We start from the raw sequence: 27,299 nt of genomic DNA on the forward strand, positions 1-27,299 counted from the left end.
GGGTTGGCAACCTTAAACACTCAAAGAGCCACAAAGGTCCTATCCAGAAGCCTCCCATTCAATTCTGGAGCCGACCACAAATCCGGTTCCCCCACCATAGAGTCTCCTCCTAGTGTGATGTCCTTTTTCCTCTGCCAACCGGAACTCTGGTTCCCCCCACCATAGAGTCTCCTCCTAGTGTGGTGTCCTTTTTTCTCTGCCAACCGGAACTCCGGTTCCCCCACCATAGAGTCTCCTCCTAGTGTGGTGTCCTTTTTCCTCTGCCAACCGGAACTCCGGTTCCCCCACCATAGAGTCTCCTCCTAGTGTGGTGTCCTTTTTCCTCTGCCAACCGGAACTCCGGTTCCCCCCACCATAGAGTCTCCTCCTAGTGTGGTGTCCTTTTTCCTCTGCCAACCGGAACTCCGGTTCCCCCCACCATAGAGTCTCCTCCTAGCGAGGCATCCTTTTTCCTCTACCTCTCCTAACCAAAAGTCCTATCAATTGTGGAGCCGACCGTCGACAGGAGCCGCAGCAGAGGGATGAAAGAGCCACATGCGGCTCCAGAGCCGCGGGTTGCTGATCCCTGGCCTAAAGGGACAATCTTTCAAAGCCCTAAATTGCCTTTCTCCAGGGCACGCCGGCTCCTTATATAACCCTTGCTCTTTTATGAATTAAGATATGAGTCATGCTTTTGCAGATGCTTCCTCTCGGACGGACTTTCCTCTGGAAATAAAATAATAATAATAATAAAAAAAAACAGGTCCCACTTTGGGAAATTCAATCCCTTCCAAGGGCGCTACGAAAAACCATCCCAGATTAATTCAGGGTTATGTTTCCCGTCCTTCTCCCGCTTTTTTTAAAAAAAAAAATTGGGAAGAGTTTTAAACTCTAGCTTTATCCAAGAGTCCCTGTTTTGCAAATTTTGACGGCGGGTGGGGCGGCGAGATTTCCCGAGCCAGCCAGAACTGACCGAGAAAATAAGGAGAGGATTGTATTCTGCCAGGCGACTTTTCAAAAGGGACTTTCTCATATTTGCTCCGTGGGGCTGTGAAATCTATTGGTATTGCCATGACTTCTCAGCTGCGGCTAGGCGGTCGGTGTTTAAATACAAGGCTATTATATTCTTTTATTGGCAGCCACTTAAAAGGACTATTTGGGGGCTGAATGTGCCCTTTCTGTTAAATATTTTTATTTAAAAAGAAATATTAAAACAACTCAGTTGGCGGCATTGAGATCTATTTGGTGGCTAGCGACAAGTCAAAACTAGCTCTGAAAGGCGGGTTGATTGATCCAAAAAAGGGAGCCACATTTACGGGTAGTCCTCGACGTGTGACAGTTCACTTAGTGACTGTTTGAAGTTACAATGGCACCGAAAAAAGTGATTTATGACCAGTGGTGGGATTCAAATAATGCCCTAATGACCGGCTGAGTGGGTGTGGCCATGGTGGGCGTGGCCAGGGGATGTGACAGGCAGCACTTCTGTGGTCTCCTGCACCCCCTGGGAGCAAAAACAGGCCGCGGGGGGCGGGGTACTGCTCCCCTACACCCCTTTTTGGGCCTAGTAGGCCTCCTTGCAGCCTCCTGGGAGCAAAAATGGGCCATGGGGGGTGCGCTACACCCCCCTGCACCCTGTTTTGGGCCTAGTAGGCCTCTCTGCAACCTCCTTGGAGCAAAAACGGGTCGCAGAGGGACTGCGCTGCCCCCGTGTGCCCCATTTTGGGCCTAAGAGGCCTCTCTGAAGCCTCCTGAGAGAGAAAATGAGCCGTGGGGAGGGCTTATCTCCCCCCCCCCCGCCGTGCCCCGTTTTGGGCCTCTCTACAGCCTTCCCCTGGAGTGGGGTGGGAATGGGGATTTTGCAGTATCCTTCCCCTGGAGTGGGGTGGGAATGTGGATTTTGCAGTATCCTTCTCCTGGAGTGGGGAGGGAATGTGGATTTTGTAGTATCCTTCCCCTGGAGTGGGGAGGGAATGGAGATTTTGCAGTATCCTTCCCCTGGAGTGGGGAGGGAATGGAGATTTTGCAGTATCCTTCCCCTGCCATGCCCACCAAGCCACGCCCACCAAGCCACGCCCACAGAAGCAGTAGTAAAAAAAATTGAATCCCACCACTGATGAGGTATATGTTGTTTTAATAATCGGGCCATACATTTAATATGTAAATCAAGGTACTTATCTCTCACCCCCTTATATAAACAACAAATCTGAGTGAAGTCCAAGTCAAGGCAAACTTCAACTAAACGAACTTTTTGTAAGTCGTACAAAGACGTTATCTGTAAAATACATGGCAATGGTTCAGACAAACAACTTGGCAATTTGTCAAATCATTTTTTTTGGCATTTTTCTGCGGGTTTTCTGTGCCGCAGCCTGGAGCCCCGGCTGAAAATATTAACACAAATTGCTTGGGTCACACACGCACACAGATAAGAAATTGCTTCCTGGAAAAACGGAGAGATCCCTGCAGATGAAAGTGTTATTAAATATATATATATATATTAGAATGTGCAGAGAAAGAAAAGAAAAGGAAGAAACAGAATATTTCTTAACATGGGCCTCATTTTACCCAATGGTTAAGTAATAGAAACAGAGGTTAGAAACTAAAAAGGTTAAAAAGATAATGAATCACCGGTATATACGGAATTTTTTTTTTAGTACGGATAAGATAATTGTATTATTACTATGTGATTATTATTGATACGTACACTGTGATTACCATAATTGATTATTGTTGTATTCTTACTCAAAACCAATTGTAGCCAGACAACACATGGCTCAGAAAGAGATATAGAGGGTTTTTTTTATGTACATTTATTTATTTTTATTTTTATTTTTATTTATTTTTATATGCTGCCCTTCTCCGGAGACTCAGGGCGGCTTACAATGCGTTAAGCAATAGCCTTCATACTTTTGTATATTTTATACAAAGTCAGCTTATTGCCCTCACAAACCGGGTCCTCATTTTACCCACCTTAGAAAGGATGGAAGGCTGAGTCGACCTTAAGAAAAATGTACTAATAAAACATATTTTTTTTTAAAAAAAGAAAGAAATTGCTTCCACCATGATTCAGGCTGGGCTTATTCATTTCAGATGGCCAGAGGTAATAACAGTAACAGAGTTGGAAGGCACCTTGGAGGTCATTTAGTCCAACCCCCTGCTAAACGCAGGAGTCCTTTAACTAGGGATTCGAACCGCCGAACTGCCAACCTTTCTGATCGACAAGCTGATTAGCCACTGAGCCACCTAGTGTGTGTCAGCTGGAGCACGTGCCACCTTGCCAAAGAAATATTGGAAGAAACTCCGTGGGTTTGGGAGGAGGTGAAGACGAGGAAGACTTTATATTCCGTTGAGTAATTATTATATTTTATGGGCTCCGTTTCAGTGCAGGTTACTATGGCAATGACTGCGGCGACTCCGACGTCTTTTCCTATGAGCAACCATACCCGGGAGCGAGTCACGGTGGCCAAGCTTACGCTGGAGAACTTTTATAGCAACCTCATCCTGCAGCATGAAGAAAGAGAAACCAGGTATACGAGGCCCCGTCCTCCTTTAACGACAATTCTTCGATGAGGATTAGACGTTGTATGGGGACCTGCTGTTGGGGAGATCCTTGGGTGGGGAGAAGAACTGCCTGGTGGGAACCAAAACGGATCTGCGGGATCCTTGGTGCTCTCTGAGGTTGGTAGTTTTCTTGCAGACGTTTCATGACCCATCTAGGTAACATCATCAGTGCAAGAAGGGAATGGGGTTTGCAGGGAGGAGGAAGAAGAGGAGGAGGAGGAGGAGGAGGAGGAAGAGGAGGAGGAGGAGGAGGACTGCGGGGTCCTTGATGCTCTCTGAGCTTGGTAGTTGTCTTGTAGATATTTCATGACCCAACTAGGTAACATCATCAGTGCTAGAAGGGAGTGGGGTTTGCAGGGAGGAGGAAGAGGAGGAGGAGGAGGAGGAGGAGGAGGAGGAGGAGGAGGAGGAGGAGGACTGTTGGGGGGTCCTTGGTACTCTCTCTGAGAGTCGTAGTTTTCTTGCAGATGTTTCATGACCCAATTAGATAACATCATCAGTGCTAGAAGGGAGTGGGGTTTGCAGAGAGGAGGAAGAAGAGGAGGAAGAAGAAGACGAGGAGGACTGTTGGGGGGTCCTTGGTACTCTCTCTGAGCGTTGTAGTTTTCTTGCAGATGTTTCATGACCCAATTAGGTAACATCATCAGTGCTCCTGTGGGGTTAAATCGTTAAATGAAGAGGAATAGTGTGTAATGTTATAATTTTAATCCTTTTAATCTTTACTTAACCAGAAGACCAAGGTAAGTTTTGTTCTCGGGCACTACCGTTGTTACTTTACAAACACACCTGTTGACAAAGCGTATCTTGCACCTTGTTTGCCAGCTGCAACCTTATCTGGGTTTGGCCACGATCGTCTAACCTTTGGCAAATCTGCCGTTTAGACTTTTACAGTGCAATTTGCATGAAGAGTTGGCTGGGGAATTCTGGCTGTTGAAGCTCCCCCGTCTTAAAGCTGACAAGTTGGGAAACTCCAGGACAGACAATGATGCCTGGTGTTCAGACGTCGCCCTAAGCCACGATATGGCTTGCTTGGTTTCAATTGCTGAATTGCATGCAGCATTTTGCATTCCTTCAATCCATCATGGAGACATGGACCATGACTTAATGTGATGCTTGAATTTTGTCTCTTTCCTTTTTCTTGATTTTGGATTATCATCCAGGAAGTTGAGGGAGAATTTTTTTATGCCCAGGTTGTCTATATAAATAAACCCCCTTTCCCCCCCCCCACATCTCATGTACCAATAAAGAGATCAGGATGAGAATTTGGATAATGCAACAGGGGAAGAATTTTGGAACGAGAAAGTGGCAACCTCCATAATTATTGTGTTGTGTAACTCAAACTTTGGACCCAGGTTTCTGTGTTTGAGGTGTGAAATAACCCTCTTTTTCAATTCTAAAATAGAATAGAATATTCTATTTTGACCAAGTGTAATTGGACTTGGTTTTCCCAGTTGCAATGGATGGTTGTGAAAGTTGGACCATAAGGAAGGCTGAGCGCCAAAGAATGGAGGCCTTTGAACTCTGGTGCTGGAGAAGACTCCGGCGAGTCCCTTGGACTGCAAGGCCATCCAACCGGTCGGTCCTAGAGGAGATCAACCCTGACTGCTCTTTAGAAGGCCAGATCCTGAAGATGAAACTCAAATCCTTTGACCACCTAATGAGAAGGAAGGACTCACCGGAGAAGAGCCTAATGCTGGGAACGATGGAGGGCAAAAGAAGAAGGGGACGGCAGAGAACGAGGTGGCTGGATGGAGTCACTGAAGCAGTCGGCGTGAGCTTCAATGGACTCCAGAGGATGGTAGAGGACAGGAAGGCCTGGAGGAACGTTGTCCATGGGGTCGCGATGGGTCGGACACAACTAACAACAACAAATTGGACACCCAAGGAATTTGGTGCAGGAGCTCTCCGTATCCATACAAGCAGCAAAGTCATAAATCATAAGATACAATCATAAATCATAAGGTACAAGCAACAAAATGAGAGCCATAAGATACAAATAGGAGTAGGTAATAGGAAAGACGAGAAGAATAATAATAATAGTCATACTACATGGTTAGATGTCCATAAGATACAAATAGAAGTAGGTAATAGGAAAGACGAGAAGGATAATAATAATAGAGTCATACTACATGGTTAGATGTCCTTAGGCGTAAGACAGCGCTGTGGGAATGATGTGTTTAGTTGAGTAATGGCACAGGGGAAAACCTGTCTTTGTGTCTAGTGGTTTTGGCATGCAAAAATAATAATAATAATGTCGGTTGTTTCATAATACGTGATTTGTACTTCCAACTTAGGCAGAAGAAACTTGAAGTAGCCATGGAGAAAGAAGGCTTAGCGGACGAAGAGGTAATTCAGGCACTCGTAAAGCTGAAAGTTTTTAATAGCATTGTTTGTTTAGGATTGGTACAACCCTTAGTGATTCAGAAAAACTTGCAGGACAAAATTTGTGTGTGTGTGTGTGTGTGTTTGTTTTAATAACATCGGCCCGAAAAAAGTCAACAGAAGGAAGCGGTAAATGGAGGAAAGGGCCAGCAAAGGGGAAAAAAAAAAATCAGAATATTTTCAGATACACACACACATGGTTGGTATTAAAGGAACTGGAGTGTGAGAAATGCTTTGTAGGTAAATATGTAAAATAGTAGCAAGGGTTCCTGTGTTAGAACATTCGTGTCATGTTGACTTTAACATTTACAAGATACGTAGCTTCCTCATACACACACACATACACATTTAACAAGCGGTTCTCTGCCCTAATGACTGGCCGGGTGGGCGTGGCCATGGTGGGCGTGGCCAGGGGGTGTGACAGGCAGCATTCGGCCTCCTGCACCCCCCCGGGAGCAAAAATGGGTTGCGGAGGAGGGATGTACTGCCCCCCGCACACCATTTTGGGCCTAGGAGGCGTCCTTGCACTTACCTGGGAGCCAAAATGGGGCGCGTGGGGACCAGGGGTGGGTTCTACTTACTTTTACTACCGGTTCGCAGCGGGGCTGCATACGCAGAAGCGTTTTGTTGACGTCAGGGTCGGTGGGCGGAGCCTCCCGCTGGTTTTACTACCGGTTCTGTAGAACCGGTGGGAACCGGGGGCAACCCACCACTGGTGGAGACTCCTGGAAGGGGCGGGGTGGAAAGGGGCGGGGCCAGACAGCAATTTAACTACCGGTTCGCCCGAACTGGCCTGAACCGGCGGAATCCCACCACTGCGATATACATATGATATACATATACATATTCCTCTATACACACAGATAATCCTTAATGTATGACCATTGGGACCAGCGAACATAAGTCATACCCCCATATTTTTCAAATAAATTAAAATATTAAAACCTTAGCCGTCCTTCTGCCAGGAATACACAAGCTTTATAAACAGCGACTATGATAGTCAAATTAAACTAAACTAACTTCTCCTTTGGTGCAATTAACAGCATTTGTGGAAGTTTAACCAACACATTGCTTTCTATTGCAACCATATATATCACAGAATGAATTACATATATATATATGTAGGTCTTTGGTTATTCGGGTTTTCTCCCGCGTAAAATTGGAGGTGTCTTGGCAATGTTTCGATGAAGTCTCATTCGTCATCTTCAGGCTGGTGTTCTCGGCTTCGTGCTTCTAGGAGCAATGTGTGTGATCGCAGCTGTTTCTTCCTTTTAACTGCCAGTGGGGGTGTGAACTGATTGGGTGGGAGCTTGGCTGTGTTCTGATTGGGTAGAGGTGTGTTCTGATTGGTTGGGGGTTTGGCTGTGCTCTGATTGGATGGGGGGTTGGCTGTGCTCTGATTGGATGGGTGTGTGTTCTGTTTAGGTGGGGGCTTGGTACAGAACACACACCCATCCAATGAAACACATAAGCCTGATGATGGCAGATGAGATTCTGTCGAAACGTCGCTTCTACCCTTTTAGGGATATGTTCACATTTACACGGGAAGAAACCCGAAATATTAACTGCACACACACACAAACACACACACACACACACATATATATAATTGTTTAATAATAAGAAAAACAAGGGTATATCTGTACTTCCTCCAAATTATATACAGTTATTAATTATTGCTGGCATGCAGGGCTATTGTATTTCTTCCTAGATGACAACGTTAGGACTTGCTTGATCGCGCCTGACATTATATTCGTTGTTTCCATCAATGTAAGATGAGGCTTGTTTTGTTCGGAGCCTGGGGACGAGGGATAGCTCTCTCTTTGGCCTGGAGCGCGTAAAAAAGCGGAAAAGCCTCGCGTTTAAATTAGTATATCATGCCATCTTGTGGTTTAGAAAAATGATTCTCAAAGTGTGGCCAGTCTTTTAAAGAGGACGTTTGGTTGCCCCCAGAAAAAGCTTCGGAGATCTCAACACGCCCGCAAAGAGACTGAATTTTTAAGGCTGAAGAGGACGAGGCTGGGCCTGGATGACTTTGAATCTCTGAAGGTGATCGGAAGAGGGGCCTTTGGCGAGGTTAGTGATCTTAAGTCTTAAGAATTGTTTCCCAGGACATTTTCTTGATAGCTTTGCAGGGTCGCTGAACAGAAGGAATAACAGAATTACAGAGTTGGAAGGGATCTTAATAGTAATTTCCTGTAGCCAATCTTTGATTTTTAGCCAATATTTTCGAGCCTCTGGACAGGACCACCACATATGGTAGTATGTTCCCTCTTTCTTTTTACATTTCCAACATAGGGGGCTTATTTTAGGGTACATTTGGTCCAGGGGTGTGCAACCTTAAACACTCAAAGAGCCATTTGGACCCGTTTCCCACAGAAAAGAAAACACCAGGAGCCACAAAACCTGGGTGGGCGTGGCCAACTCAACGTCATTCATTTCCACCAGTCACATGACACCCTAGCCACCCTTACCCAGCTGGTCATTAGGACAGAGAACCGGTTGTTAAAAAACACCGGGAGCCACAAAACCCTTTTGACATCTCTCCCTCCCTCCCTCCCCTTTCTCTCTCTCCCTCTCTCCCTCTCTCTGTATCTCTCTGATTCTGCCCTCACAACTTCTCCATCCCTCCATCCCTTGCCTTCTCAGGCCAGGCGAGGAGTGACTGGGAGGGGAGGACGAGGGGTGGGGTCGGGCCAGCCAGTGGTGGGATCACCCGACAGGGAGCCACAGCAGAGGGCCCAAAGAGCCGCAGGCGACTCCGGAGCTGCAGGTTGCTGACACCTCCCACAACTTCCAAAGGCAACTTCTGTTGCTCTCAGTATCAGAAAAATTCTCCTTATTTCCAGATTGAATCTCTCCTTGTTCAGTTTTCATCCATTATTCCTTGTCTGGCCTTCAGGTGCCTTGGAAAAGAGGTTGACCCCCCCTCCTCTCTGTGGCAGCCCCTCAAATATTGGAAGACTGCTATCATGTCTCCCCTGGTCCTTCTTTTCATTAAACTAGAAAAGAAACATTCAGTCATATGACCCCCCTACCTAGCTACACCCACAGGAAAAGGCAGGAAATTTTTTGGAATTTCCACCTATCTACCCCCACTCCCTTCGTCAGTCGCCCCCGTTTCCCCTCCTTAGTGGCCCCTGCCCTAGCCCCACTTCCTTCCCCGCTACCGCCTTTTTGTTCGGGCTGCTTACCTTTCACGGCAGCTGGTCCAGAGTCCAGAAGGCAAACTGACCAGAGTTTTCGGCGGCCCCCCCAGCCAGCCGCCACTGCTGGAAAGCGGCTGGCAAAGAAGCTTCCATTCGAGAGCTGCTTTGTGGCTGCGGCGGCTGGCCGCAGGCCGCTGAAAAGTACCGGAGATCGCGGTAAAAGCTGCTGCTGTCCCATCGCCATGTTCTTCGCACACGCGCATCCCATTGGACTTACAAGGCAATGGGATGCACGTGCGCGAAGAACATGGCGGTGACGAACATGGCGGGTGGGGCGAGCGAGTGGCTACCAGTTAGGCGACCTTGGCCAAATTTCTGCCAATGGTTTGCGCAAACTGGTGCGAACCGGCTGAATGCTGCCTCTGGTGGTGGCCAAAACTGGATGCAATATTCTAGGTATGGTCTTACTAAGGCTTTATAGAGTGGTATTAGTACCTCCCTTGATCTTGATTGAATCCCTCTGTTAATGCAATTTAGGATTGAATTGGCTTTGAGAACAACCGGATGTCAGGTCTCAAATAAATTGCATTTCCAAACAAATAGTCTTTGATGAAATCTTTCATTTATTGAGCACAACAATCTGTCCCCGACTCCATCGTAGTCAGCACTTACCTTCTGACCCCCAAACCCTCCCTTTCCGTTCCCCAATTCTCTGCGTCTCATTGGCCATCTTCCAAGTCACTCTCCCCATATCTACTACTTCAGCTCACAGGAATGTCCCCCCTCCCATCCCATCTCCTAGGGAACGATATCTTCAGGGAAAATAAGTAGGTGAAGAGTCAAGCGTCCTCTTCTCTTCCTTATGTCAGCACTGGAGTGAATGTAGTTTGGAGTGCTGACACCGGAAAGGAAAACTCGTTTTGAATTTAGTGCTTTGAACTTGGAAGTCCACGATTCAAAGCTCCCCTTTTATTAAATCCACAGGTCCGATTAGTTCAGAAAAAAGATACGGGTCATATTTACGCAATGAAGATATTGAGAAAAGCCGACATGCTGGAAAAAGAGCAAGTACGTCTTTGTTTTGTTTCCAAATATAACTTTAAAGCACCTTCAAAGCTGTCTGTAAGCCCTGTCATCTGAAGCTGGCATTTTCAACGGCTGGATCTTTCATTCCTTTGGGGAAGCTTTCAGTTTTCCTGTTTTTCAAAAGTTAAGAAAAGGAGTAGGACACCTTTAGGAGACAATTCAACCCCATTTCCTTCCTCGAAGTCCAGAAACGGGCAGTATAAATAGACCCAAACCAAACCAACTTCAGCACAAGCTCACGTGCGAAATTTCCAGGGTTATCAAAAGAACTGGGGGTTTCCTTCGTTTTCTTGGAACGCCTTCAAAGAAACTTATCCGTTTGGGGGGGGGGGGGATAGAAAATTGTAACATCGCTATATTCTCCTTCCTGACTTTTTCTGGCAGGAGGGAAAAACAATTGTTTAACTACCCTTTAAATAATCAGGGGTGAAATGCTACCGAACCGGTTGCAACAAATGTGACTGGTTCGCCGAACTGGTAGTAAAAATGCTTTAAAAAGTAAAAAAAAAAAAAAAATGTTCTAACAATCAGCTGTGACAATCAGCTATGCCGCGCAATCCTCAGAACTTTTTTAAAAACTTTTTTAAAAACTTTTTAAAGCATTTTTTACTACTACCTATTGGGGGAAGTCTGTTTTTGCTCCCAGGAGGCTTCCCTGAAGCCTGCTAGGACAAAAACGGAGGGTGTGTGTGTGGGGGGGGGGTGCGAAAGAAAGAAAGAAAGAAAGAAAGAAAGAAAGAAAGAAAGAAAGAAAGAAAGAAAGAAAGAAAGAAAGAAAGAAGAGGGAGGGAGGGAGGGAGGGAGGAAATAAAAAAAGAAAGAAAAGAAAGAAAGGGAGTGAGGGAGGGAGGGAAGAAAGAAAGGAAAGAAAGAAAGAAAGAGGGAGGGAGGAAGAAATAAAGAAAAAGAAAAGAAAGAAAGGGAAGAAAGAAAGGAAGAAAGAAAAAGAGGGAGGGAAGAAATAAAGAAAAGAAAAAAAGAAAGAAAAAGAAAGGGAGGGAGGGAGGGAAGAAATAAAGGAAAGAAAGAAAGAAAGAAGAAGAAAGAAAGAAAGGTGGTTTTCTGGGAGATGATTCATTACCAAACTAGGGAACATCATCAGGGCTAGAACGGAGTGAGTGAGTGAGTGAGTGATTGAGTAATAGTAGTAGTAGTAGTAGTAGTAGTAGTAGTAGTAGTAGTAGTAGAATGATTGAGCTTGGTGGTTTTCTTACAGATGATGCATTGCCAAACTAGGGAACATCATCAGTGCTAGAAAGGAGGGAGGGAAAAGGAGAAGGAGGAAGAGGAGGAGGATTGTGGGCATCCTTGGTGCTCTCTGAGCTTGGTGATTTTCTTGCAGATGGTTCATTACCAAACTAGGGAACATCATCAGTGCTATGGTAGAAAGGAGGAAGGGAGGAGGAGGAGGAGCTGTGAGATCTCCTTCACGTTCTCTGAGCTTAGTGATTTTGCAGATGTTTCATGACCCAACAAAGAGGAAGAGGAGGAAGATGACTGTGGGGTCCTTGGTGCTCTCTGAGCTGGGTGGTTTTCTTGTAGACATTTCATTACCCAATTAGGGAACACCATCAGTGCTAGAAGGGAGCGGCGTTTGCACTTTTAATGAGATGTTTCCAAGAAAACAACCCAACTCAGAGGGCACCAAGGACCTCACAGTTCAACCCTGAGCTAAAACTATTCACTTCTACCGGTAGAACCAGATATCTCCAGCTTTGGAGGGTAGGAGACAATCCGATGATTGTTGTTGTAGTCCAACCTATACTGAGTACCTTGTGAGTTAGGAAAGGTCGCCTTACACCTAACAGCAATAAAAGTTTCATTGCATTGAAAACTGTTTTATGTACAAACGTGTTTGGTAAGCAAACCCATTTTTTAACTTCAACTTTGATTTGATTGGCCGTGTTCCTCTTGCAGGTGGCTCATATACGAGCAGAAAGGGACATCCTCGTTGAAGCTGATGGCGCCTGGGTCGTGAAGATGTTTTACAGTTTTCAGGACAAACGCAACCTTTACCTGATTATGGAGTTTCTTCCAGGAGGTAAAAAATTCCATGAAATTATTTCAATGACTAATTGAGAGCGGTGCGGTAGCCTAGAGGTGGAGCTCTTGCCTCACAATCAGAAGGCTATGAGTTTGATCCTAGATAGAGGCAGATATTTCTCTCTCTCTCTCTGAGCACAATGAGAATCCGCTGAATATATCGAAGGCACTTACCCCCTTCGAGATTAGCAAAAATGTACCCTAAAACGAGCCCCAAATGTTGGAAATGTAAAAAGAAAGAGGGAACATACTACCATATGTGGTGGCCCTGTCCGGAGGCTCGAAAATATTGGCTAAAAATTAAAGATTGGCTACAGGAAATTACTAACGAACAATTAGACTTAGAACCGGAACTCTTCCTATTGGGGATCTTCAATATATATATATATATATATATATATATATATATATATATATATATATATATATATATATATATATATATGTGAAGGGCACAAAATATCTAGTACTACACATATTAACTGCTGCCAGGATTGCCTACGCTCAATGTTGGAAACAGCCATGCACACCCGCAGAGAAACTGGTCATACAAAAGGTCATGAATTGCGCAGAAATGGACAAATTAACGCTGAGTCTAAAAGATAAAGAGGCATCGATATTTTACAATGTGTGGGAACAGTGGTATAACTGGATAGAACGGAGATAGATTAAAGATAGATAGTTATTAAGTATAAGTAATAGATAAAATAAGAATGTAAATACGCACAATTTAATTTTTGTAAATAATGCACGAATTATCGTCACAAGAAAAACATCACAAATAGCTGTTGTTGAGTGAAATAATTTTTTATGTTTTTAATGTAATAAAAGCTTAATAAAGTGTATTGGAAAAAAAAAAAGAATATATCCACTGAACAAAACTCCGCATTGGCGACAGGAAGGGCATCTGGTTATTTCTTGCTTTTTTGCAGCTCGACACCAACTAAATACAGTCTTGTGTCTCCCTGATTCAGGTGATATGATGACTTTGCTCATGAAGAAGGATACGCTGTCCGAGGAGGAAACACAGTTTTATATCTCAGAAACCGTGCTCGCTATCGATGCCATTCATCAACTGGGGTTTATTCACAGAGATATCAAACCCGATAATCTTCTGCTAGATGCAAAGGTATCTAATGTTCAGACATGTCCATTCTTTTGTGTCCTTGTGTCTAGGATGGAATGTCTCAGCAACGTGAAGCTGGGTGGACTTCAACTCCCAGAATTCCCCAGAATTAGAATTCCGGAAGTGGATGTCCACTACTTCCGGAAGTTGAATTATGGGAGTTGAAGTCCACACAGCTGAAGATTGCTGAGATTCTTAAACACGATTCCGGCAGATATCTATGGCACCCTCACCCCCGTGGCTGAAATGGTTGGGCTACGGTTGGCTTTGGCATCCCGCTTCCTTTTATGAATACAAAAAATCTCCTTGAAAATCGTTGAAATAATGAGCTAGTTTATTATTTGTATAAGAATCGAACAATTGTAATACTACACAACTAACTAATTTGAGGATAGATGTAAAAGCAGAGGACAATGGGAAGGGGTATAATACAGAAGAGAAGAGAAAAACTGAATTTGCTTAAGATTAGAGATGAGAATGAAGGGTAATATTGGTTGTTAAAAAAAAACAGATGAGAAATAAATATGGCAAAAAGGAAATATAGAAATGGTAAATTTAAATGAAAGGACTAAACACTGTTTAAATTTGTGAATCGGCCAAATACTTTGTTCAAAAAAATTACATTGTATGTTTGTATGTGTGTTTGTCTAAAAAATAAAGATAAAACTTTTCTTTAAAAAAAGAAAACCGTTGAAATAGATAGATAATAGATAGATAGATATAGAGATAGATAGATAGATAGATAGATAGATAGATAGATAGATAGATACACAGAGAGAGAGACATATAGACATAGATCGATAGAGAGAGAGAGAGGCATATAGAGATAGATAGGTAGGTAGGTAGGTAAGTAAGTAGATAGATAGATAGATAGATAGATAGATAGATAGATAGATAGAAAGATAGAAAGATAGAAAGATAGATAGATATTATTACATTTTATACAGTTTTATCTTTTAAAATTGTAAGCCACCCGGAGTTACTGTGGCCAATACATTTTACAAATAAAAGAGTAATAAAAGTAATAAAAGCTTCAAATCCATTTGCGTGTCGATTTCTCAGACATGATGAACTTGCAATTTTGTGCTTGGCCTGCTTGATGGTGAGATGTAAATCAGGGAATATCTCCAGAAGTACATATTTACATCAGTCATCTGGATCAATCACATGAGTAATGTTTTCTTCCTGTAGGGCCATGTAAAACTCTCTGATTTTGGGCTATGCACAGGTTTAAAGAAAGCTCACCGAACTGAATTCTACCGAAACCTTACGCACAATCCACCGAGTGACTTCTGTAAGTACTGCAAATTCCAGTTTAACGATAAATATTGCGCGTGCTGTATTGATGGAAGAGAATATTTGTGGCTCGGGGTTGAACGGTGGGGTCCCGGGTGCTTTCTGAGCTTGGTGGTTTCCCTGAAGACGTTTCATGACCCAACTAGGGAACATCATCAGTACTAGAAGGGAGTGGGGTTTGTGGAGTGGAGGAGGAAGAGGAAGAAGTGGTATTGAAGGAGAGGAGGAGGAGGAGGAGGAGGAGGAGGAGGAGGAGGAGGAGGAGGAGGAGGAGGAGGAGGAGGAGGAGGAGGAGGAGGAGGAGGAGGAAAACAACAACTGGGGTCCTTGGTGCTCTCTGAGCTTGGTGTTTTCCTTGCAGACATTTCACGACCCAACCAGGTAGCATCATCAGTGCTAGAAGGGAGTGGGGTTTGTGGAGTGGAGGCGTAGTAAGAGGTGGTGTGCTAAAGGGGAGGAAGAGGAGGAGGTCAATGACTGTGAGTTCCTTAGTGCTCTTTTCTTAGCTGTTTTCTTCCAAGACATTTCATGACCCAGTTAGGTAACATCCTCAGTGCTAGGAGGGAGTGGAGTTTGTGAAGTAGAAGAGGAGGAGGAGGAGGAAGAGGAGGAAGAGGTGGTGTTGAAGGGGAGGAAGAAGAGGAGGTCACTGACTGTGGGGTCCTTAGTGCTCTCTGCGCTTGGTGATTTTCTTCCAAGACGTTTCATGACCCAGCTAGGTAACATCCTCAGTGCTAGGAGGGAGTGGAGTTTGTGGAGTAGAGGAGGAGGAGGTCACTGACTTTCGAGTCCTTAGTGCTCTCTGCGCTTGGCAATTTTCTTCCAAGACATTTCATGACCCAGTTAGGTAACATCATCAGTGCTAGGAGGGAGTGGAGTTAGTGAAGTAGAAGAGGAGGAGGAGAAGGAAGAGGTGATGTTGAAGGGGAGGAAGAAGAGGAGGTCACTGACTGTTGGGTCCTTAGGGTTCTCTGAGCTTGGCGATTTTCTTCCAAGACATTTCATGACCCAACTAGGCAACGTCATCAGTGCTAGAAGGGAGTGGGGTTTGTGGAGTGGAGAAGGAGAAGGATTGCATTGTAATTCTACGTCGATGACACATTTAGGGAGGGAAAGAAATGATTAAAATAGCTTTTTTTAACGGAAGCATGAGAAAAGGCCCTGTCGTTCAATTCCTGTCACCTTTCGTATCCTGCGCTGCAACCCTAAGCAGGTGGAATTTTTATCATGCCGTTAAAGCGGAAAACATTCACCTCTCCTTCTTTTGTTTTCTTTCTCAGCCTTCCAGAACATGAACTCCAAAAGGAAAGCAGAAACGTGGAAGAAGAACAGGCGACAATTGGTGAGCATTTCCTCGTGGAGTTCGGCAAAGTCCTTCCACGTAAAAAAAATGTTTGGAGGAAGCCAGGTGGACTCCAAGGCCGCCTTGTAGCTCTTGGTTTTATTCTTGCAGACATTTCATGACCAAACTAGGCAACGTCATCGGTGCTAGAAGAGTGGGGAGTTTGCTCAAAGATTTGAACTGTGGGGTCCTTTGGTTGTTTTGCTGCAGACATTTCAGGATCTAACTAAGTAATGTCATCAAGTGCTAGAAGGGAGGAGGAGGACTGGTCTTCTCTGAGTTGTTTTCTTGCAGGCATTTCACGACCCAACTAGGTAACATTATCAGTGCTGGAAAGGAGGGGAGTGTAAGGAGTAGAGGAGAAGGAGGAGGAGGAGGAGGACTGTGGGATCAATTTCCCCCAGGGCCTGTTATTTATTTATTTTTGGGGCAGAAACCACGAATAAACAATGCTAAATGATGCCATTTTCAGAGAATGCATATAAAAAAACCAAACTAGACTATAGATCAGTGATGGCTAACCTTTTTGCCGTCGCATGCCAAGAGTGGGGGGGGAGTGCGGGTGGTTGCGCACACCCGTGCCCACTCTCATAATTCAATGCGCCTCGTGAATGCGCGCACGACCTTCCGGGACTCCCCCCGCTTTTGGCACGTAATGGCATGGTGAGCCCGGTAGCCCTGTTTTTTCGCCCTCCCCAGGCTCCAGGGCCTTTCTTGGAGCCTGGGATGGGTGAAAACAGCCTTCCCCACCCCACCCCCAGAGGCCCTCTGGAGGCCGGAAACGGCCCATTTCCCGACTTCCGTTGGGCCCAGAAGGCTAGAAAATCAGTTGGCCGGTGCGTGCATACGCGCTGGAGCTGAGCTAGGGCAACGCTCGCGTGCCCATAGATATGACTCCATGTGCCGCCTGTGGCATGCGTGCCATTGGTTCGCCATCACGGCTATAGATGGAAGACTGTGTTGCTTTCTTGGAAAGACATAAACCTGGATTGGTTTCAAAAGGTGGCCTGAATCTCTCTCTCTCTCTCTTTCTCTCTCTTTCTTTCTCTCCCTTCGAAATATCTTTTTTCAGGCCTATTCTACTGTCGGGACTCCAGATTACATCGCACCAGAGGTTTTCATGCAAACCGGTTACAACAAACTCTGTGATTGGTGGTCTTTGGGAGTCATCATGTACGAAATGCTAATAGGTGAGAGCAGTGGAGGGATTCAGCCTGTTTGGGCCAGTTCGGGCGGACCGGTAGTTAAATTGCTGGCTGGCCCTGCCGCTTCCTGCTCCGCCCCTTCCAGGAGTCCCCACGCGCCCCATTTTTGCTCCCAGATAAGTGCAAGGATGCCTCCTAGGCCCAAAATGGGATGCGGGGTATGTGGCGCGTCGCCCCTGCGCCCAGTTTTTGCTCCCAGGGGTGTGGAGGAGGCCAAGTGCTGCCTCTCACACCCCCTGGCCACGCCCACCATGGCCACGCCCACCCAGCCAGTCATTGGGGCAGAAAACCGGTTGTGAAATTATTTGAATCCCACCATTGGGTGAGAGGAACAAATGGGACTTGCAATTAAAAAGAGGTTGTCCTAGGCCAGGGGTGGGGAACGGTGGCCCTTTTACAACCTGTGGACTTCAACTCCCAGAATTCCTGAGCCAGCTGGCTCAGGAATTCTGGGAGTTGAAGTCCACAGGTTGTAAAAGGGCCACAGTTGCCCACCCTGCTCCTAGGCTAAGAGGGGAAGCACAGAGTTTGCACAAACTCACGTCCGTTGCGTCGCTGACCCTGTCGAACCATCTCATCCTCTGTCCCCTCCTTCTCCTTTGGCCTTCCATCTTCCCCAGACCTCGGGGTCTTTTCTCGTCTTCTCCTTTGGTGGCCAAAGTCTTTGAGCTTCAGCGTCAGGGTCTCCCCTTCCAAAGGACAATCGGGGTTGATTTCCTTTAGGATCGCCTTCAATTTCAAAGGAATAGAATAGAAAGCAGAGTTGGAAGGGACCTCGGAGGTCTTCTAGTCCAGCCCCCTGCTCAGGCTGGAAACCCTACTCCATTTCAGACAAATGGCTGTCCAGTCTCTTCTTAAATGCCTCCGGTGATGGAGCAGCCACAACTTCTGGAGGCAAGCAGTTCCACTGTCAGAAAATTCCTCCTTAATTCCAGCTTGCTTCTCTCCTTGATGAGTTTCCATCCATTGCTTTTTGTCATGTCCTCAAGTGCTTTGGAGAATAGCTTGACTCCCTCTCTTTTTTTGTGGCAACCCCTGAGATATCGGGGAAATTGGTTTTTTTTTGGGGGGGGTAAACCATGGAGAATTGATACGACGCTGTCTTATCAAGTTTATTCCAGGTACTTCAATATTGTTCATCTAGTTCAATGCTCTCATTGTCTACCATTCTCACAGGATATCCCCCTTTTTGTTCGGAAACACCCCAAGAAACGTATAGAAAAATTATGAACTGGAAAGAAACGTTGGTATTTCCACCGGAAGTGCCCATTTCAGAAAAAGCAAAGGACCTCATTTTAAAGTAAGTAGATGAAGTGCTTCGTTTACGTGGGTAGGAAAACCCATTAATGAACGATTTTGTTTAGCCTGCTATTGATAATCTAGTTTGCTTTGTCATTGTCCTGAAGAAGTGTTGTGGCCCACCAGAGGCCAGCAACAGATTCGGACAGTGAGGAGGCTGGGGAGGAACGTGGGCCAGTCCTGGAGTCTGGGGAAGGCTCGAACAAGGGCTCTGCGTCAGAGGCAGAGAGATGGCCAGGGCCATCTGATAGTTCTTTGCTGCCTCCGGAGTCTCCGGAGTCTGACATCAGTGAGGCAGAAGAACAGCGTGAGCCTGTTCCCAGTGTGCGCATACGCAGAGCTGCCAGGAGACAGGAACAATTAAGGAAACAGGGTCGACTTGGGAGTAAAGCTTGGAGATGATTGGCCCCTCCCATAAGACATAAAAGAGAAGCGAACGGGACGTGAGCTTTTGCAGGAAGCAATTAGTTCATCTGGTCGGTAAAAGCTTTGGAAAAGCTCTGGTTTGACTCTGTGCTAAGTTTGGCCTTGCCCTGCATGTGGCAATTAGTTCTCTGGCAGCATTCCAAGGGAGATAAGGTGGGTGTTTCTAAACTCTCCCCTGAAAGACTGTTTGAGAAGCCTTTTGGACTGGGAACGACAGTAATTCACAGCCGTATGAATTAAAAGGTTTGCTGGGACTAAGATTGTGCTGTTTACTTTCTAAGGAAGCCTAAGTCAGAACAAGAAGATGCTGCCACGGTCGTAACTGTGAAAAACGATCCTAAGTCACATTTTTCAGTGCCATTGTAATTTTGAACAGTTACTAAATGAATCGTAAGTCGAGGACTACCTGTAATAACTTTTCTTTCCTTTTTTTTTTTTTTTAATCTTCCCTCTCTTCCAGATTTTGCACTGATGCTGAAAACAGAGTCGGCAGCAACGGAGTAGAAGAAATTAAGAGCCACGCATTTTTCGAAGGGGTGGATTGGGCCCACATCAGGTAGGTTTAGCAAAATCTGAAAAATGGAAGAATTCAAGAAAAAATTAGGGATAGACATGCCTTTACATCCCAGGCAAGGAGCCACCTGTTGAACTTCTCGGCGTCTCCTTAAAGAAGCTGTATATTTCCTGGGTTTGCTTAGTAGCAATAGCAACGGCACGTAGACTTATATACCGCTTCATGATGCTTTCACAGCCCTCTCTAAGCGGTTTACACAGTTAGCATTTTGCTCCCCCCGCCAACAATCTGGGTCCTCATTTTACCGACCTTGGAAGGACGGAAGGCTGAGTCAACCTTGAGTTGGTCAGGATCGAACTGCTAACAATCGGCAGAGTTAGCTTGCAATACTGCATTCTAACCACTGCGCCATCCCAGATAAGATGACACATAGATAGCAATAGCAATAGCGCTTAGACTTATATACCGCTTCACAGGGCTTCACAGCCCTCTCTCAGCGATTTACAGAGTCAGCCTGTTCCCCCAACAATCTGGGTCCTCATTTTACAAACCTCAGAAGGATGGAAAGATGATTCAAACTTGAGCCGGTCAGGATTGAACTCCTGGCAGTGGGCAGAGTTAGCTTGCAATTCTGCATCCTAACCACAGTTCCATCAGGAAGGAGAATGAGACAGGGAATAAAAGAAGGAAGGAAGGAAGGAAGGAAGGAAGGAAGGAAGGAAGGAAGGAAGGAAGGAAGGAAGGAAGGAAGGAAGGAAGGAAGGAAGGGCACATATACTGTTTCACAATGCTTTCAGCCCTCTCTAAGCGGTTTACAGAGTCAACCTTTTACCGATCTGAGTCAAGCTTGAGCCGGTCAGGATCGAACTGCTGGCAGTGGGCAGTGAGTTCGCCTGCAATTCTGCAGTCTAACCACTGCGCCACCTCGGTAGTCCTATAGCTTCCTCAAAATACACACAAAATGTGTTAAGGAGACACCACCAGGATGCAACAAGCTACTTCTGAACAGGCCTGGGCATTTTGTAAACATCTTGAGTCAACGTGTCTAGGTAGTCCTCGACTTACGACCACAACTGAGCCCAGAATTTCCGTTGCTAAGTGAGACATTTGTTAAGTGAGTTTCCTCCCCATTTTATGACTTTTCTTGCCATGGTTGTTAAGTGGATCCCTGCACGGTTGTTAAGTGAGTAACACAGTCGTTCAGAACCTGGCTTCCCATGTTGATTTTGCGTGTCAGTAGGTCGCAAAAGGGGATCACGTGATTCCAGAGACACTGCGACCGTTGCCAAGTGTCTCAGTTTTGATCCTATGACAGTGGGGATGCTGCAGTGGCCATAATGATGAAAAAGGGTCGTAAGTCTAGGTCGACATGTGCTCCCCTGGATCTACCTGGAAACGGCTCCAAATGAATTCAGGGCGGAAGTAACAGATATGTTTGTGTTTGTGTTACGAGGTGATGGGTTTTAGTTTAAAACTTTTGAAGCAAGATTCAGTTGTCCTGAAATCAACGTTGCTTGAATGACTACTTTAACTTCTGCTCCAATAACACGAGGGCTACCAATAGATGCAAACTCCATGTAATTCGCTCCAATCTTGATTGCAGAAAATACGACTTCATGTTCTGCCCCAGCTACAGATCCCAAAGAACGCAGCACACACAAACTCTAAACAAAACTTAGTTTACTCAAATAACGCAGTTTTTTTTGCAAATGCAGGCTGTTAATAAACGTTCTTAACAGCCTGCCAGAATTCCACAGATAAGATAATCAGAGTCTTACTAGAGTTGGCAGAAAGCCCAGAAGCAAGGTTGCAGAGAAATCCAAACTCGAAAAATAGCGAACTCAAGTTGTTTCCTGCAGCTTGTTGCAATCGGTGTTCTTTCTTAAATAGGCTAAGGGAGTGGCCAATTAGCCCCAAGCCTTACTCTCGAGGAGACCTCCTCCTGAGGAGCCACTCCTGCCTTTTGGCAGCTCTGCGCGCCCGTGCATTGAGAAGAGGCTCCTCCTCTTCTTCCTCTTCACTTATGGGAGCTTCTGGAGGTTCTGAAGGCCCTGGCTGAATCCCTGCCTCTGGCACCACATCTTCTCCAGCCTCCTCACTGTCCGACTCAAGCGCCAGCTGCACAGGCTGCTGGCGCAGCACCACACCAGCCTCCTCGTCGTTGGGATCAGCAACAATCCACGCAGGCCGCTGGCGGGCCACAACACTTCAGCAATAGAGTAGTAAATGTCTGGAACACTCTACCTGATCCTATTGTTAGTCTCTCTAACCCCCATACCTTTTACCTTAAACTGGCTACCGTGGACCTTACACATTTCTTAAGAGGTCCGTAAAGGGGGCGTGCATAAGCGCACCAGCGTGCCTTCCGTCCCTGTCCTACTGTCCCCATTTTATGTAATCATTCTGTGTTTATATCTGTGTTTTGCTTATTTATACCCATTTGTTTGTGCCAATTTTCATGCATCTATACTGATACTTGTTCCTTATACTAGTTGACAAACAAACAAATAATAAATAAATAAATAAAATTCTGTGACTTTTGCATTTCGTTTTAGAGAAAGGCCAGCGGCGATCACTATAGAAATCAAAAGTATAGACGACACCTCCAATTTCGACGAGTTCCCTGAATCTGATATTTTACAACCAGGTGAGCGTGATACTCATGGATGCAACAATATCTTATTGTTGAGAGGAGAGTGGGGGGGGGAGAGGAGAGAGAGAGAGAGGAGAAAGGGAAGAGAAAAGAACCGCAGAGAAAAATGAAAGAGAAAAGAAGAGGGGAGGGAAAGGGAAGGGAGAGAAAAAAGTATGAAGGCGGAAAGAAGAGGGGAGGGAAAGGGAAGGGAGAGAGAAAAGTATGAAAGAGGAAAGAAGAAGGGAGGGAAAGGGAAGGGAGAGAGAAAAGTATGAAAGAGGAAAGAAGAGGAGAGGGAAAGGGAAGGGAGAGAGAAAAGTATGAAAGAGGAAAGAAAAGGGGAAGGGAAGGGAGAAAGAGAGAAAAGAATAAAAGATAAAAGAAAAGGGGAGGAGAGAAAGGAGAGGGAAAAGAACAAAAGAGAAGAATGAAAGAAAAGAAGAGGGGAGGAGAAGGGAGAGTGGAGAGAGAAAACAAAAAAGAATGAAAGAGAAAAGAGGGGAAGAGAAGGGAGGGAAAGGGATAACAGGGGAGGGGAGGGGAAGGAAGAGAGGAAAGAGGAGAGAGAAAAGAATGAAAGAGGAAAGAAGAGGGGAGGGGATGCGAGGGGAGGGGAAGGGAGAAAGGAGAGAGAAAAGAATAAAAGAATAAAAGAATAAAAGATAAAGGGAAAGGAAAGGAGGGGAGGGGAGAAAGAAAAGGGAAATGAACAAAAAAGAATGAAAGAGAAAAGAAGAGGGGAAGGGAAGGGAGGGGAAGGGATAAGAGGGAAGGGGAGGGGAGAGGAAACAGAAGAGAGAGAAAAGATTGAAAAAGAAGAAGGGAGGGGAGGAGGGGGGAAAAGAGAGGAGAGAGAGGGGAGGATATAACAATAATAAGAATAAATAAGTTTTCCATCCCTTGCAGCTTGGGCAATATATTGCTTTTTTTTCTCATTTGTGCAACCGTCTTCAAATCATAGTATTGGGATGTGAACCCCTTGAAGGAGTTCTCATTCAACAAGTATTGGCATACTTAAGAGGACTCATAACCGTATGGTAGATAGAGGCAGCCCCAAGCATTTCAGATCAATCTTAGTCGGTTGTTAGTTACACCTATTCCAGGAGTGAGTTCTACTTACCTTTACTACCGGTTCACAATGGGTTACCTAGTTGGGTCACGAAACATCTGCAATACAGACAACCAAGCCCAGAGAGAACCCCAAGGTTTAATAACAAATATGTAGTTTGAGGACTCCCCTCCTTCCTACTTTCCACTTACACCGACCTGTCACGGATACCTTCACACACCTCTCGGTTGTCCTCACAATCGCAATCTTTTTTTTTTGCGTTCTAGTGCCGAATACCACCGAACCGGATTTCAAGTCCAAAGATTGGGTTTTCCTGAATTACACTTACAAGAGATTCGAAGGGCTGACTCAAAGGGGCTCCATCCCTTCTTACATGAAGGCCGGGAAGTTGTGAGAGACGCAGCGGGCCAGGAAGCGTAAGAACTCAGGTACCCCGCCCATCTCCGCTCGATCTCCACCCTCTTCCGACGTTCCCGCAGACCGGCGCCCGCGGACTCGGGGCTCCCCCCCCACCTCCTCCCCAAAAATTAAGGAATTCTACCGGATTAGAATTTTCTGAGACTACTACGGACAATTAGTTGGCAGTGCCAGCTGGCGGCTTCTATCAATAGTGAATTATTTTTGTTAAACTTTATTACAACAGAGGTACTGAAAATTGAAAGAAAAAAAAAAGAGAGAGAGAGGGAGAGAGAAAAAGAAGAAGAAGAAGAAGCAACCGACATTTCCTCTTTGTATCTGCACTGCCGAAATGTACGTTATAATGAATCAATTCGGGGTCACTTGGTTTATGGTTGGAACTACGTGTCGGGCCGCTCAGGTGTTCAAAAGGTGGTGTCTGTGTTAAGAGGCAACCTTGTCCTCAAAGATAAAAGGTATTTTACCTGGGCAGGTTTTTAAGGTAGAAAGGACAGGTAATCCTCGACTTACAACGGTTTGTTTCGAAGCTGCGATGGCGCTGAAAAAAGTGACTTACGGCCAGGAGTGGGATTCAAAAATTTTAGCAACCGGTTCTCTGCCTAGTTGCTGGGTGGGCGTGGCCATAATGGGCGTGGCCTACCTGGCCTCCTGCACCATGGGAAGGGGGTGTATTTGTCCTCCCCAAATTCTGGAGGCTTTTTTTGAGCCTCCGGGAGGGTGAAAACGACCTTCCCCGGGCTCCGGAGGCTTTCCCACTTCTGGGAAGCCTGTTTTTTCGCCCTCCCAGAGTCTCCACGCAGGCACTGCACTTACCTGTCATCCAAAACGGGCCGCGTGGAGACTCCTGGGAGGGGCGGGGTGGGATGGGCAGGGCCAGCCAATCCTTGCAACTACCAGTTCAACGAACCAGATGTAAAATTAGCATCCGATTCACCCGAACCGGCTGAATCCTGCCCCTGCTTACGGCCTTTTTCCCCCACACTTATGTCCGTTCCAGCCTCCCCGGGATCAAAATTCAGCCGTTTGCCAACTGACTCATATTTGTGACGGACACAGCGTTCACGTGATCCCCTCTTGCGACCTTCCAAACCAGCAAATTCACCGGGAAAGCCGGATTCACTTAACAACCGTGTGACTGGCTTAACGCCTGCGGCGATTCGCTTAACGACCGTGGCTAGAAAGGTCGCAAAAGGGTTGACAAGCGAACCAAAGTCACAGAAGTTTTGGGCCCCCGTTTGCAGTCGTAAGTCGAGGACTACCTGTATGAAAAACGCAAAGACGGGGGGCGGGGAAGCCACGTGTGATAACGCGGTTCCTTACGGAGGAAGGACGGTGAACGTTAGAAGCCGGGGTAAAGTTATTTAAACTAGCTATTTTTAAATAGGTTTTTTTTGCCACGCTCGCTGGCTTTCTCTCTAGCTCAGGGCTCCTTAGTCTTAACACTAAAGAGAAGTGACTCCTTCAGATTGTAATTCGTAGTCAAACTGGTTTGGAACTGGATTCAACCCTAAGGTGCGCCTTTAGCTGTTTTCACGCCTCTTTTATCAAATAAAAGCGAGTGGCAGCTTTCATCTCAAATTGCCGGTAAAACATCTTAAGGCGGGGAAAAAATAAATAAATAAATAATACATCCGGCATAAATTCAGCCATCAGCTCATTTTTTTTTTTTTTTTGCTTCTTTCACTTCCTTCTGAATTTAACGTCGCTACGATGCTCCGTGCCATTTTGTTCTCCTCTCGAGTACCAAAGATCCTGAAATTGCTTGACCGATTTCCGTTTTGTTTTTCTTTTCTTTTTCCTGAATGATAAAGGAGAAAGAAAAAACCTTTTCTTTTTAAAACGAGGGGTACTTAAAAAAAAAAAAAAGATAAAACCGTTTCTTTCCATTTTTATTTTTTGAACTCGTCGAGTTCCCTTGAATTAAAATCCTGCCCATTGCTGGGTTTATTTTTCTACGGGGAGTTTGAGTTAAAGAGGATAACAGAATAAAAGAGGGACCTTGGAGGTCTTCTAGTCCAACCCAGGAGATCCTATATCATTTCAGACAGGTGGCTGGCCAGTCTCTTCTTAAAAGCCTCCAGTAATGAAGCCCCCACACCTTCTGGTGGCAAGCTGTTCCAATGATTAATTTTCCTTGACTGTCAGGAAGTTTCTCCTTAAATTCCAGGTTGCTTCTCTCCTTGATTAGTTTGCTGGGATTATTTGGGGGGGATTTACAGGATGAGGCTTTGCAACATTAGTGGGGAGGGGGCATCTACAGAAGTTTCCTGCAAGCCCCACCCCTTCTCGTCACGTTGAGTGACATCATGACACATAAGAGAAATGGGGCGGGGCTTACAGGACGGTATTAATTTTGTTATATTGTTCCCCTGCAGACACTACTGGCCCAAAGCTCATTATAAGGTGTCCCAAGTCTAACGACGAGTTTTATATTTACATTTTTGATTGCAGGTTTTGCTTTCCTCTTTTTTTTTTTTTAACCACGTATCCAGCAAATCCTGGGGCATTAAATCGTTTCGTCGAGATTATTCTCATTTTCTTTCGAACATTTCAAGCAGGTTGTTATCTGATTTGCTTTGAGGTCGATTTCATTTCAAACGGTTTCAGATTTGAATGGCCACTGTACCTTTCCTTTAAAAAAAAGAAAAAAAAAGAATAAAATCAAATAAATTCCGTAGTTGTGGTTTGCAAAACAAAAGTTACAATAGAAGGCATTATAAATATTTATATAAGGCTTTTTACAGCATATTAAATAAAGATGGCACTTTTTTAAAATATAAAGCAGTCTTTTTTGTCCAATATGTTAAAGCATGAAAAGTCTTAATAAAGAGAATATTTGTAGCTCAGGGTTGATAAAAGTGGGTGGGTTTCAAAATTTTTTACTACTGGTTCTGTGGGTGTGGCTTGGTGGGCGTGGCATTGCTTGGTGGGCGTGGCAGGGGAAGGATACTTTAAAATCTCCATTCCCACCCCACTCCAGGGAAAGGTTACTGCAAAATCCTCATTTCCTCCCGATCAGCTGGGACTCGGGAGGCAGAGAATAGATAGGGGCAGGGGCAGTCAGCATTTTTACTACCGGTTCTCCAAACTACTCAAACTTTCCGCTACCGGTTCTCCAGAACTGGTTAGAGCCTGCTGAAACCCACCTCTGATACGAGGCGTCCCGAATGCTCTCTGAAGTTGGTTGTTTTCTTGCAGACTATTTCCCCTTTCCAAAGAGACAACAATAAACAGCCCAAGAATCTCTAAGACCTCAAGACAGGCAAGCCACCAGAATATAAAACTGGCAGGAAATCCCACTCCTTTCTAGCACTGATGATGTTACCTAGTTGGGTCATGAAACGTCTGCCAGAAAGCAATCAAGCTCAGAGAGTACCAAGGACCCCCCACAGTCCTCCTTGTCCTCCTCCTCCTCCTCCTCCTCCTCCTCCTCCTCCTCCTCCTCCTCTGCAAATCCAACTCCCTTCTAACACTGATGATGTTAGCTAGTTGGGTCATTAAACGTCTGCAAGAAAACACCCAAGCTCAGAGAGTACTAAGAACACCTCATTATAAGTCTTCTTTTGTATCTCTCTTCTAGGTTCTTCAAACCTTGTACTCTTAAAAAAACAAACAGCAGCAGATTGACATGTTAAGCTTTAATATTTCTCAACCTTAGCAACTTTTAAGGGGTGTGGACTTCAACTCCCAGAATTCTCCAGCCACCAAAGCAATTAGGTGAATCTGGCCCAGCCTTAGACCGTGGGAAAAAAAAAAAAACACTTGTCTGGTTT

At 45.3% G+C, this 27,299-nt stretch overlaps 1 protein-coding gene across 3 annotated transcripts in view; it reads left to right on the forward strand.

Moving 5' to 3' along the window:
- Positions 1–26,283, forward strand: part of STK38L (serine/threonine kinase 38 like) — a 40,025-nt gene extending 13,742 nt beyond the window's left edge. The window contains exons 2-14 of one of the 3 annotated variants that reach the window (XM_070947784.1): positions 3,359–3,503; positions 5,832–5,883; positions 7,873–7,995; positions 10,053–10,136; positions 12,072–12,195; positions 13,172–13,326; positions 14,515–14,617; positions 15,900–15,961; positions 17,034–17,151; positions 18,343–18,466; positions 19,352–19,447; positions 21,961–22,052; positions 23,376–26,283. In XM_070947784.1, coding sequence (XP_070803885.1) covers positions 3,370–3,503; positions 5,832–5,883; positions 7,873–7,995; positions 10,053–10,136; positions 12,072–12,195; positions 13,172–13,326; positions 14,515–14,617; positions 15,900–15,961; positions 17,034–17,151; positions 18,343–18,466; positions 19,352–19,447; positions 21,961–22,052; positions 23,376–23,503 — 1,395 coding nt within the window. In that variant the 5' untranslated portion in view covers positions 3,359–3,369 and the 3' untranslated portion in view covers positions 23,504–26,283. Of the gene's footprint in view, positions 1–3,035; positions 3,504–5,831; positions 5,884–7,872; positions 7,996–10,052; positions 10,137–12,071; positions 12,196–13,171; positions 13,327–14,514; positions 14,618–15,899; positions 15,962–17,033; positions 17,152–18,342; positions 18,467–19,351; positions 19,448–21,960; positions 22,053–23,375 lie in introns of those variants that run through there. The other 2 variants (XM_070947785.1, XM_070947783.1) reach the window with 2 other exon arrangements.
- The last annotated feature ends 1,016 nt before the right edge of the window (positions 26,284–27,299 follow it).

The sequence above is a fragment of the Pituophis catenifer genome, unplaced genomic scaffold (genome assembly GCF_029215685.1).
Source record: "Pituophis catenifer annectens isolate HBS135680 unplaced genomic scaffold, rPitCat1.0.hap2 SCAF_7, whole genome shotgun sequence".
Lineage (NCBI taxonomy): Eukaryota > Metazoa > Chordata > Lepidosauria > Squamata > Colubridae > Pituophis > Pituophis catenifer.